The sequence below is a fragment of the Solanum stenotomum genome, chromosome 8 (assembly GCF_019186545.1).
Source record: "Solanum stenotomum isolate F172 chromosome 8, ASM1918654v1, whole genome shotgun sequence".
In the NCBI taxonomy this organism is placed as follows: domain Eukaryota; kingdom Viridiplantae; phylum Streptophyta; class Magnoliopsida; order Solanales; family Solanaceae; genus Solanum; species Solanum stenotomum.
In genome coordinates this window covers 12,999,208-13,012,655 of record NC_064289.1, presented here as the reverse complement: position 1 = coordinate 13,012,655, position 13,448 = coordinate 12,999,208, and the positions used below count along the sequence as shown (strand labels likewise).

At 35.4% G+C, this 13,448-nt stretch overlaps 1 protein-coding gene across 1 annotated transcript; it reads left to right on the top strand.

Moving 5' to 3' along the window:
* Positions 1–3,019: 3,019 nt before the first annotated feature.
* LOC125872039 (putative 1-phosphatidylinositol-3-phosphate 5-kinase FAB1D) lies at positions 3,020–12,857 on the top strand. Its single transcript, XM_049552695.1, has 13 exons — positions 3,020–3,246; positions 4,860–5,083; positions 5,178–5,211; positions 5,339–5,836; positions 6,386–6,527; positions 6,620–6,964; positions 7,436–8,134; positions 8,353–8,687; positions 8,930–9,056; positions 9,186–9,341; positions 9,813–11,372; positions 11,488–11,751; positions 12,170–12,857. Exons 2-13 carry the CDS (start codon positions 4,930–4,932, stop codon positions 12,551–12,553), a joined length of 4,698 nt encoding a protein of 1,565 aa, XP_049408652.1. The 5' UTR covers positions 3,020–3,246; positions 4,860–4,929; the 3' UTR covers positions 12,554–12,857.
* The last annotated feature ends 591 nt before the right edge of the window (positions 12,858–13,448 follow it).

Here is a 13,448-nt window from a genome sequence, read left to right as displayed (position 1 = left end):
TTTTTAAGAAAAAAAAATATCTAGAAAATGATTTTGACCAAAACTTGAGGTTGATCTTCTTTTCATTTCATTTCTTTTTTAAAATGAGTGGTTGAAATTATAAATTCTTCGAATATTTATTTAATTAAGTGAAAGTTGAAGCAGTTAATCAACTGAATTATTAAGATTTCTAAATTAAGGTTGATTTACAATTCTAAATTGAAATTTAAAAAAATCAAAAAAATCTTAATCTTATATATATGTTTATATATTAAGCTCATTGAGGTGTTTGTTTCATCATTTTGTTTGCCTAGCATTTCACATTTTTGAATTGAAATTGTTGTTAAAAAAGAAGTTAAAACTTTTACTTGTCCATGTATATATTAATGTACAATTTCATAGAATCTCCGGTGAATTATTATAAAATTATATGTAAAAAAGCGAGTCTTGCATCATTTATTTGATTGATGTAAATATTGAGTATACGTAAGAAAAAAATCTATAATTATTTTTTAGTAAAAAAATTAAGGTGGGGTAAAAAAATAAATAAGTCATTAACTCCTTGTAAAACAATCCATTAATTAAAAATATATATTTGATTCCATTAGTGGGCAAAAAAAAAGCCGTCGGAGAAGGATAATTTATTTATTATTATAGGGAAAACATATATTCTCTTCTTTATCCGAATAGTTTCGCGTGTCTTTCGGATATTTTAATTATTTAATTCATGTCTGCCATCCTAATTAATAATTATTTAATAATTGTTCTACACTTTTTAGTGTTTTACCACTCTTTAGGGAACATTGTGAGATTTTTTTTAAAAAAAATTGTCTTATGATTTTCTAAAAGAATTAAATCAGTAGTTTTCCTTATACCTACTTGATTATTAACACCAAATATTAAGATGCGTTTACTTTTTAGTGTGATGGTTATTTTTTTTGCTGGTTACAAAATTTAACGAATGCAATGTTTAGCACTTGAAAATGACTTCTGCGTAAAAAATATTTTAATACATCATTCATTCTCCTTAAAGTATTTTTTTCCATTAACCCACAATATTGAACGCATACTATGTATTTTTCTTCATCCAAAGTATGTCAATTTGTTATTAATGCCATAGGAGAAATCCAATTATGTTATGTTATATATATATATATATATATTGTTGGTTCTGTTGTGATGTGAAGAACTGCTTAGAAGTTAGTTAGGCTGTCAAGTGACATTAAGGGTGGATTAGTCATTATGTGAGTTAGTTAGTTACTAATTGAAGAGGGAGAGCTATACATATCACCTCTACTCTTTGTACTGAGCAGTTTTAGATATCCATCAATGAAGATCATCTCTCTTGTATCTCCTTCTTTCTTTCTTTCAGTTCCGAGTTCTTCATTTACGATCATGTTCATATACCATAAAAATAATAAATTACAGTTGAAAAAAAAACTAATAAAACATCATTTAGGTTGAGGCGAAGATATTTCGTTTTTTTAAGGAGATTTAAGCTCACTGCAACATAATCTACACTGATCCAATAGTATATTTATTGATTTGTCCTCTCTAGGATACAACAGTTCAACAATGTCGTACCACTCAAACAACTCTCGATTAGTTGAAGAATTCAAAGTTCCACAAAAAGAACATATTCATTAATCAACATAAAATTACTCTTTTGTATAGTGAATTAGTAGAAAATTTGGAATATTTTTCTTCGACTCAACTCTCTCTTTCACTACACTAACCTCAGTATACACTACAATATTGTTTAAGGAAATTTCATAAATAGTAAAAAGATTAAACTTAATAAGCCTTCTTAGTTACAGTTTGCCTAATTATGCTCCATAGTCATAGTTTTGTTTGCTAGGGGCATTCCGTTTGTATAATTCGTTTGTTGTTTGTATAATTTGCTTGCCAATATACAAACAAGGTAAGTATATATAAATTTTGTATTTATGCATTTTTACAGAATTTAAACAAATCAAATGTATCAACATAATAATTATATACAAGCTAGGGGTAGGCATTACAAATTCTAGATTCATATAATTAGGAATCGAATTATATAAATCCCTAAAAAAATCCCAAAGATCTAATCTGGGCTTATAGATGCTCGTGCAAAGAAGATTTATAGGAGAGAAGTTCCCCATCTCTCTTAGGCCTTCCACTTGTAAAGCTCTTTCGTCGAGTGCGCGATCATGATAGGACTCAAGGAAGAAGCCCCGGCTAACTCCGTGCCAGCAGTCGCGGTAAGGCTAGGGGAGGGGGGAAGTCCTCTCTTTTCAGTTGAAGTTGAGCTCGTTGGATTTGCTGCCCGCGCCATTTCATTAGGACGACACTTGCTTAGTCTTTTTCTAGCTTGATTGTGAAGCATGGTTTGGAAGGGTATTGAGTTGAAGTGAAGTCTTTCCATTCCCGATTCAATTAAAGTTGTTCTCGGCGTCGGTACTTTTGGAGTCTCTCTGTAGGCATGCAAAACAACAGAGCCACTGCTCTTCCGGGTGATGAGGTGGACAATTCCTTACTCTAGCTTCAAGAGACAGAGGTTCGAAAAGAGCTCGATAGAATCGAGAAAGGACATAAACTCCCATAAAAGTGAAATTTTAGATTCATGCAATTAAGAATCGAATTATACCATTAATTTAATTATCCAATCCCCACAAACTTAAACAGCCGAACGGGGCATAATTAAAGCTCATTGAGGCATTTGTTTCATTGGTATACTTGTTTGGTATTTCACGTTTTGAAGTAATAATATTTTTTATCTTAAAAAAATGAATGTATAACATGTGTTTGAACGTAAGTAATTATCACTTATATGCCAATAATTTGCAAAATCTCCAAAACCAATCAAAATCCAAATGTACCAATGTGAAAAGAAAATATCTTTTTTTTTTCCAGTATTTTACGCAAATACAGTCGTATATCTGTATATACATTTTGTCTTTTCATTTTCGAAAATTTAGAAGAATTTTAAACTTTTGGTACAGTAATTCTGACCTTTTCCTTTCTTTTTCTACAATTAATTGTGAATATATCGAAGCATGAAACTGAGTGGCCCTACTTATGGACAAAAAGTCTTCTTCTTTCTCCTACTTCATTCTTCTCTTCTTCAATTCCCTCTTTTTTTTCTCTCTTTTAAATTCAACTTTTTTCCAAGATTTCAAGTTTTTTGATACCCCTTTGGAGGATAATACCTGGGGTTCAAGTTTTTTTTTTTGTGAATTTGATTGATTTCGAGGTCATCATATACGTGTTAAATGGGTTGCTTTAAGTGTAAGTCATAAAAGAAGAATCTTTGTCACTTCATTTCGTATTGTTTATCTACTTTGCTATTTGTATTCATGTTTTTGAAGAAAAAACTGAATAATTCATCTGTTAAATCAACAAGTGTAATCTTTATTGATATGGTGTTTGTTAGGTGTACTTATACTAGTAACATCTTCAAATTAAGTGATTTCCTTGGAAAAAATTAATCTGAATAACTTCATTTTTAACATGGTGTTTATTGGTATGAGTTAATTGAGTGATTTGATCTCTGTAACTTTAATTCTAATGATATATATGTGACAAGAGAGACTTGCACCTCCATCATCAATGGTGGTTTGAGGGTTCGAGTCCGGCTTGAGGATAGGTGAGAACACTATTGGTTCGGTTCTCCTGACGGAGTGGGGTGGGAAAAAATATGATATCTATGTTGCATATTGATTTTGAAGCCAAGAATGGCTAATTCCTTAGTGAGAGTCATCATCTTGTAGTCTTCTTCTTGCTTTTGATTTAATTATACCCTTGTCCTCTTTAAATTGAGTCATTTCATTGAAAGATTTGCTGCCCTGGTAATAAACAGATAGACCTGGTTTTCTTTGGTATAAAAAATTGTTGACTTGTTCAGTGATTATTTCTGCTGTTGATGACCTGACCTTCTTTGACAGTTTCATATAGTTATAGCTATATGACGGATTCTCTTAATCAGTGACTTAAGAAGGAAAAGTATTACTTTCTGATTTGAATAGTTTAAGTTGATCAGAAAATTTTGTGGAGAGATAATCTTCTCTGGGTCATTTTGAAAATTAAGAAGTTTGTTACTTTGTAAACTCAGCCTGAACATTCAGGACTATAAAACTAATTACCTTTGGTAGATTATTCTTAAAGAGGAACACGTTGATACTTGTTGATTTAGATAGTTTGGGATCTTTTATCTGAATGATGATTTATTTAGTCTCTAAAGGGGATGCTTCAATTTATATCTACAAGATGAATGCCTTGTGGGTTAAGAGCAAAGTATATCCGCATTGTGTTTGACTAACTAATAAGATACCGTTATAAACAGCCACCTCCTCCTGCTGCCATTTTTGAACAACCTTGTTTTCTGAAAGGTTTTTCCTTTTGTACATTATTTTCATTAGATTTTAATTTGTTATGAAGAAATTCCATTCTTAGTTAGTACTATTTGATAACCATTTCTTCATTAAAGGAGCTATGACATGAAATGCAAATTAGTATAGCCTAAACATTATTACACAGGGTTGTTTTAGACAATTACGATTTTGTAGAAGGCGGAATGAGTGATCCAGAAATGACATATCTTGATTTATCCAATCTATATTGCAATATTAGTCCTTCAATTGTATTACGTACATCGTTAAACCTGACTTTTTGATGCAAATGCTTAAAGATGAGTCCTCTTTCTTGAGGGAAACAAGTATATTGCCTATAACGAATATGATAAGTTCCATCTTCATTCTTGTTCTCATAAACATGGTATTCTTTTCACTTTATGATTTCGTTTGAAAGATTATTATCACTGCATTACTCTGTTGTTTGAAGGAACCTTCTATTTTGTTAGTTACTGGACACTTTTTAATCAATTGAGTGGGTCAAATCTGCAGGTTAAAACATTCCTGGATCAGATGTAATACATGTCACTACTCTGGTATTCTGACAAGATCGAGCGGAAACATGAAGAATTTAGAAAATGAGAATTCTATGCAAATAGATGATAGAAGTTCTGGTACGTTTTGCAAGTTTTGTGGCAAAAAGCAAGATACTACAACTTGTTTGATCAGTCCGACTGCTTCATTGCATAGCAGTAACAGCTCTATGTCATGTTACAGTATGCTCTCCTTTCTTAATCACATAGTTTTGACTGTCATTTTCATTCTCTTCATCATCACCTCATGTTGGTTCCTTATTCTTTTATCATTCAGGTGACTTTTCAGGTGATGCAAGCTCAGATGGGAGGTTAGTTGTAATTTAGTTATGTTAAAATTTACATATGTTGTTAAAATACCTGTCTGCTTTTCCTTGGGAAATGAGGTAAGTCTGACACATGTCAATGTGGTTTTCATTTTGGTTTTAATATGTTCAGGGTTAATATTGATGAATGTAGCACAGAGAGCAGTCAAGAGGACTCCTGTAGCAAAGTTGAAGGGGATGACTATGATGAATCTGGAGTCTCTTCTAGTTATGAACTGGATCAGTTCTGGGTGCCCCCAGAACCAGAATGTTGTGATGATGATATGGAAGACAGTGTGGCTAATTGTGATGATGATGAATGCGGCGATGGCTGGGGCAAGCCAACTTCTTTCAGCCTCGGAGATGAAGGTTCTGGGAGCTACAAATTTAAAGAGGAAAAGAGGAAGGCATTGGAAGAAGTGATGAATGGGAAGCTTAAGGCCCTTGTTTATGACCTTCTTAAGTCTTTTGGTGTTGCCTCATCTGGGGGTGACAATTGGGTTGATATAGTCACCTCCTTGTCTTGGGAGGCTGCTTCATTTGTGAAGCCTGATTCTGCTGAAGGAAAGGCCATGGACCCTAATAAATATGTGAAGATAAAATGTATACGATCTGGTTCTCCCAGCCAAAGGTATAACAGAATGACGACATGTCTCATCTCTTAATTGGTTTTCCTTTCTAGTTCAGTTTAAATCTTGGATTGTCAAAGTGGAAAACTATCTGTTTCCTAGTGTTTGATAGTTGTCCTCTATTTGTGAAGTTGGGGGTAGCAGTTGCCATTGGATGTGCGCACTTGTCAATCCTCCTTATTCTTTGGTTTCCTCTGCCATACTTCCACTAATGTCTATGAATGAATATCTGCTTAACTTTAGTTACTCATATCCTGAATATTACCTTTTTGGATGTCCCAAAATGGAGTCATTCATTTAAAAAAATGATAACAATTTCCATTCACTATTCAGTACTTTCTGAATGTTGTTTTTTAGGTTACATGTAACCATTGTTATTCTTTAAAAATCTCAAGTTTCCTAGAAAGTAACCTTACCTCTAATTGTGGACTTACCTTCTAAATACAGTACAATTTACATTCTACTTCTTATCTGCATGTTTGTTATCTAAGACTAAATTTAAGACAAAGGGGGAACCCAGGCTTACATTGTAATTTTTCATGTTTTTTTAGTCAATTTATCAAAGGCATGGTCTTCAAAAAGCATGCTGCACATAAACATATGCCAACTAAGTTTGAAAAACCTAGGCTGCTGCTGATTGAGGGTGCACTAGGTCTCTCAAGTGAGTTGTCATCATTTGAGTCAATGCGACAGGTAAACAAGAAACTCTCTATATATGTGAGATAAACAAAAAGGGAATATATTAGAGTACGTAATCATCTGTTCTTATCAATTAATAATGACAGGAGAAAGACAGTGTGGTGAAGTCTATCACTGACATTCTAGAGAGGTATCAGCCAAATGTGATATTGGTAGAGAAAACAGTTTCTCGTGACATACAAGAGTCTATTCTCAGGAAAGGATGGACACTGGTCTTTGATATGAAAGAACATCGCCTGGAGAGAGTTTCTCGTTGCACTGTTTCACCAAGCTTTTCTTGTGAAATCTTGTCTGGCCATAAGCTTAGACAGTGTGATTCCTTTCATTTTCAAAGGTTCGTAGAGGAACATGACACTTTTGATGATGGTGGAAAAAGGCCTAGTAAAACACTGTTGTTCATTGAGGGCTGTCCTACTCATCTGGGATGTACGGTGAGTCATCTTCCCTATGTTAGTTTTAATGACACAGAATATCTAACTAGGGATTACTGATAGTTGGGACATAGCTTCACTGTTGGGTCATTTCTCAAGAGATAACAAAAAAGGTCACGAACAATACACTAGAGTACATCGGGAGACTTGCATAGCATTTCCCAGATCATATAATAAGAGTTAGTTTTGCTTTCATTTGACCCCCTCGCATTTGAATCAATGCTGGGGTTTTTAAATGGATGGAATACCATAATCTTAGGAATCTTTGTGAAAAAAGTGAATATAGTCATGCACTTATCTCGTATACCAACAAACAAACAAGCTAGTTGCTATTGGAACTTCCGAGACCCTCCTAGCTAGTGGCTTTGGACTCTAATAGAGAATTGATACCTGGTGTTTTAACATCTGCTCCCTTTCATTTTTAATAAAGAACATTTACTTCTATACCTCTGACCCTGGCCTTTTGTGCAGATTTTGTTAATGGGAGCTAACAGTGATGAATTGAAAAAGATCAAATGTGTGGTACGATGTGCAGTGATCATGGCATATAATTTAATCCTCGAGACTTCTTTCCTTCTAGATCAAAAAGCAATGTTCTCGACTATTCCTCTTAACCAGGTGGTGAATTCAACAGCTACTGATGACCCTCCAGCTGTTAGTGGTGAACAAGGTGATTCTCTGTTATTTGAACCATATAATCCAGTTCTTTCTGGGTTGTCATCTCTCTCAGCCTCTCTGAAAAAGGTTATGGGGGACAACTTTCCTCTCTGCCCCACCTCTGGTCAATCCATGCCCTCATGTTTCATTGATAATGGATCCAATGAAGATGATCAGGAACAAACTGATACTCAAGTTCCTGACGCAACTGAGGTGGTTAATCAAAGTGATACAGATCAGAAAGTCACTACTTGTGATGACGAGATGGCATCCGAAAAAGAACAGTTGCATACTCCAATAGTGAGCCAGGGAGAATCTTTAGAATCACAGGTATCTGGTAATATGGGTAATGGTGTTAAATCTATGGATACTGAGAGTATATTGGTTCTGATATCAAGCCGGAATGCTTCAAAAGGGACTATGTGTGCCCATGGTCATTTTTCTCGCATAAAGTTCTACCAAAATTTTGATATTCCGCTTGGAAGCTTTTTGCAGCAAAATTTGCTAAGTCAGGTGCGTAGAACTCAATAGTCTTCACTTCAGCTCTTCTTGTTCTGTCACTGTAGTTGCAATTTGATGAACAATTTTCTTTGGAATGATTGGTGGTCATTTTGCTGATTTCATCATTAATAGTTGCTATAATGATCTATTTGAAATAAAATTGTGGCCTTATCGTTATCAGTTACTCTGGAGTTTGTTTTAAATGTTAACCTAAAAGCTCTGTCATACAGAAACTCCCATGCAAGAGCTGTGATGGACCCCCTGAAGCTCACATTTTCTATTATGCACATTACAATAAGTTACTTGCAATTCAAGTTCGTTCTCTTCCAAAAGACAAGGGGCTTCCAGGTGAAAGGGAAGGGAAGATTTGGATGTGGAGTCGTTGTGGTAGATGCAAGTTCCAGATTGGCAGCTCAAAATCTACGAAAAGAGTTTTAGTATCCACTGGTTCGCGTGGTTTTTCATTTGGAAAATTTTTGGAGCTTAGGTTCTCAAATTCCTCTTTGTTCAATAGGCTGCCTATCTGTGGCCATTCTTTGCACAGGGATTTCCTCTACTTCTTTGGGTATGGTCACTTGTGGCTATCTTTAGTTATTCAGAAGTCTCTATTTATTTTCATGTGTGCAGATCTAATAGCAAAGCCTACTGATAGCTTTTGCTGTCTATTATAAAAATTTCCATTTGACATTACTCTAGATTTAAGTTGAATCGTTTGCTATCAGTGACTCTGCATGGATTTGGATTGGTGTTTTCTCATATTTTATCTTCCCTTTTTGAAGATATTCATGTCATTTTCTGCATGAACAGGTTAGGGCATATGGTTGCGGTGTTTAAGTACTCAACGGTTACTACTTACTCCGTGGCTCTTCCTCCAGAAAAGCTGGAATTTAGCAGTTCTGTCAATGAAGAATTTCTTAAGAAGGATTTTGAAGATGTATGTTTTTTTACAAGTGCGAGTGCTTTTTACCCGATTGATGCTTTTAAATACTTGGCTGAACATGGAAGTTACATGCCCTGTTGCAATTTTCTATATTGACAGAATTTTTTTTTCTTTCTCAACTAGGTGAACATGAAAGGGATTAAGATGTTTCGTGACGTAGAAAAAGCTTTGCAGGCAATAGAGTCTCGATTTGTTGGAACTACTCTAAATCTTCAAGGATCAATTAAGAAATTTTCTGAAATTGAGAAAATGTTGAAGGAAGAGAGAACTCAATTTGAGGTTAGCTCCTTTTTGCTTCTAGTTTCAGATTATTTGTTCCCGTTACATTCTATTTGATCAATGTCGATGTGGTGGACTGTCATTCTAGTTCTAAGTTCCCTTTGAATTAATCAGATCAGTTGGTTCATTTTTTCCACGGTAATAACTTGGTTACTTACAACCTTGCACTTCTGTGACTGAGCAAATGATTTTGATAATATATTGGCTAGGGTACAATAATATTAACAGATGTCAAATACATACAAGTACATGCTTTAAAGAGTTGATAGCTTTCTGATTTTCTGGTTAATGAGAATCGATGTTCAGGTATAAGTCGATAAATGTCAAATGCATTTACATGCATGTGTGGATGGTGAAGCTATATCCAAACCTATTGCCTTACTCATTTACGATTTATTTGTTCCAGACATTTATTAAAGCATAATGTAAATCTTATTTTACTTTTACTAATCTATGTGGATTCAATGTCAGATTGGTATTCAAAATGTCGTTATGGATGGGAATCGGGATGTCGTCATGTATAAATTTCTAATGTTGAATAGAATACGGCTGGAGCTTTTGCTGGAGTCCTGTGTGTGGGATCGCCGTCTTCATTCATTACTATCATCTGATTGTACCGCTGCCAATCCCAAAACTATTGACCAGAGTATCAATGCTATTAACCACAGGGAACAACAAGAGAGAAGCAATGTTAAAGGAGACACTAAAGTTTATCTGGAAAGAGATGACAGAGCATTGGAAGATTGTCCGGATCTGAATATCAAGCTAGTTGAAGACTCTTGTGGAGATGATAACAGTAGGACAGAAACTACTGTAGGAAGTCGTGGTGATGTTTTGGATGCTGACTATGATCTGAAACCGAATGTTGAATCATCTGCTAAATTTCCCATTGAAGAAACTCCCGTTGATACACATGATTGTGGACAAGATGAACCATCAAATTTATCTGCTTGCAATGATGGTGCTGAGGTGACAACTGCAGCCAAAGTAAATGGAAACGACTTTTCCCTTCAGGATATTACAGTGAAATCTGATCTCTCTGATCACTGCCTTTTTGATAATGAAAGTAACTTACAGCTCAATCTTCCTTCATCCATTCAATTGGAGACGGATAAACCAATTGCCGTTGATGCTGGGGGTACGCATGATCCTATTCATTCTCAAAGGAGTAGATCCCTCTCCTCAATATTTTCCAACATAGAGAATGATGAGGGGTGGTGGACTCCATTCCCTGAAATTTGGTGTCAATACATGGAGGATCTCCAGAGAGGTCACCTACCGAAATTAGGATCTATCACAAACCATGATGTAGAATCTACTACTTATAAACTTATTACCGACATGAGTGCGAAGCTTCACATTCCCCTTGGAAGTGATAAATACATTGTTTCTGATTATGAAGATGAATTTTCTAGCATAATTGCCTGTGCTTTGGCCTTGCTGAAGGATTTGCCTATTGTATGTGAAGATCTTGGGCAAGATGGCAGAAAAGATAGAGGAATTGATCCTAAGGCGTATGAGAGTTCACAAGGCTTAATGCAGATGTTCTCTCTAGCTTCTCCACATTTGTCTTCAACTGGTTCATTGGATTTAACAGCGTATCACTCTTCAAACATGTCAGAGGTAGCACGCTCATCAAGTTTAGATGGGGTAGATTTGCTAGATTCATCGGTTTCTTTCACGGCTGTTCAGGCGGAAGTCTCCATGGGTTTGGGTAAATTGACTGGGAAGTATAAATACTCAGTCCTCTGTCTCTATGCCAGCCAATTTCGTCAATTGCGAGATCGATGGTGCACTTCAGAAGTTGATTTTATTGCTTCCTTGAGTAGGTGTAGGAGCTGGGATGCAAAAGGTGGCAAAAGTAACTCTTTGTTTGCCAAAACAGTTGATGATCGGTTTATCATCAAGGAAATTAAGAGAGCGGAATTTGACTCGTTCTTGAAGTTTGCTCCTAGTTATTTTGCATACATGGATCAGTGCCATGCTAAGAGGAATCAAACCTGCCTTGCAAAAATTCTTGGCATTTATCAGGTTGATTAATCGACTTTAGTCACTCCACTTTTCTGGCTGTTACCACAATATATTGTTTCTTCCTGCCAGCACACTCTGGACATCTTTTTGATTGTTACTGTTTTATGTTTTTCAGGTCAGTGTAAGGCCAAGAGGTGGAAAAGAGACTAGGCATGATCTCATGGTGATGGAGAACCTTTCATTTGGTAGAATTACTACTCGGCAGTATGATCTGAAAGGCGCTTTGCATTCTCGATTTAGTGCAGCTGGCAATGGTGCAGGAGACGTTCTTTTAGACCAAAACTTTGTGAATGACATGAATGTTTCTCCTTTATATGTCGGGACAAGATCAAAGAGGGCTTTGCAACGGGCTGTATGGAATGACTGTACTTTCCTCAAGGTAAGTCAGGGGTCAAACTGCTCTAAACTCTAATTACTGGTAGCTCTATCCACCAAAACTTAAAAGCATCCAATAAAAAGTCACTTCTGCTTCTTATAATTATTACTCCCTCCGTTTCAATTTGGTCCGTCTTATTTTCCTTTTTAGTTTGTTTCAAAAAGAATGTATCTTTCCTTTTTTGGCAACTCTTTAATTCTAACTTACCGTGACATGTTTGTTCAAGACCACAAGATTTAAGGGCATTTTGGTACATTTTACGTATCTTTAGTTTGAAACCACAAAATGCAAAAGTTTTCTCTACTTTTTAAACTTCCAGCCAAGTCAAAATCAGGCAACCTAATTGAAACAGAAGGAGTATGCATTATCTGAAGCTAATGGATTAGCCTCTAAAACTGGTACTATTTATTGATTTTTGCAGTCAATCAATGTGATGGACTATTCTCTACTTGTGGGAGTGGATAGCCAACGCCATGAACTTGTTTGTGGCATCATTGACTATCTCAGACAATATACATGGGACAAACAACTCGAGAATTGGGTCAAATCTTCACTTGTGGTTCCGAAGAATCAGCTTCCTACTATCGTATCTCCAAAAGAGTATTATAAGAGATTTAGGAAGTTCATTGACACACACTTCTTAAGTGTTCCAGATAATTGGTGCTCCCAAAAATCTTCAAATCCTTGTGAACTTCTTCGCACGGTAAGCAGTATAACCCCACAGTCAGAGTCTGATGATGGTGATTCTGATCAACCAAAGTACACTGGTGAAGGGGAACATAAAGATACGTACTCTGATGCTTAATGGTTCGCATCCCCTGAGTTCTGTTCCCTTTTAAGTTGTTCTCGTCCCCGGTGAAGTCATTAGTTTGTGTACATAGTTGTTTATCACCCAAGCATCTAGATATATACCCCCTCTTATTTCTGCGATTATTTTTAGCAAAGTTATGAGGATGGCTTTATTCTTTAGGTTCATTTCTAGCTTGCAGTATATACCAAAGTTCTTGTGAAGTCTATGATTTATTGTAAAAAGCCCTTTAGTAAGCTTGAGTATTATTTAGGCTGTAAAGGGAAAAAAAGATAGCAGTTGAACCTGCTGATTGTTGAAATTTTTGGCTGTAAGACAATATTCCTATAAATCCATTGTTGAGTTTTTGGTTATTTGGTGTATGTGACTCTTTTTTTATGGCATGGTAGAATCACTAATGATGCACAACAACAACATACTTTGTGTAGTTTTGAAAAGTGGGGTCTGGAGAGGATAAAATGTAAACAGATCTTACCCCTATCTTTAAGTAGAGATGTTGTTTCTTATAGATCTCGGCTTGATAGACAAGAAAAGAAATGGTAGTAAGATAATATGACAACAAATAGCAAGATTGATACAAAGCAATTGGTAGTAATACACATGGAAGAAAAGGAGAATAACATGATTACTAAAGGGAAAGGTTAGAGGAGGCTATCCCACTACTTCTCCCACACTAACAAAGAAAATACAATAAATGAAGCTACAAAAAATAAAACATGGGGCAAAGAGACAGATATTATATACCTGTTTTTGTTGTGCTAGCTTTCATCCATGAAATGAAGAAAAAGATTAAATGTACTTCCTTGTTATACTTTAAACTGGCAATTTCAGATTTTATCACATAACCACTGATGACACCAGGAGGAGGTGGAATGGCTAGAATTCCTCAATC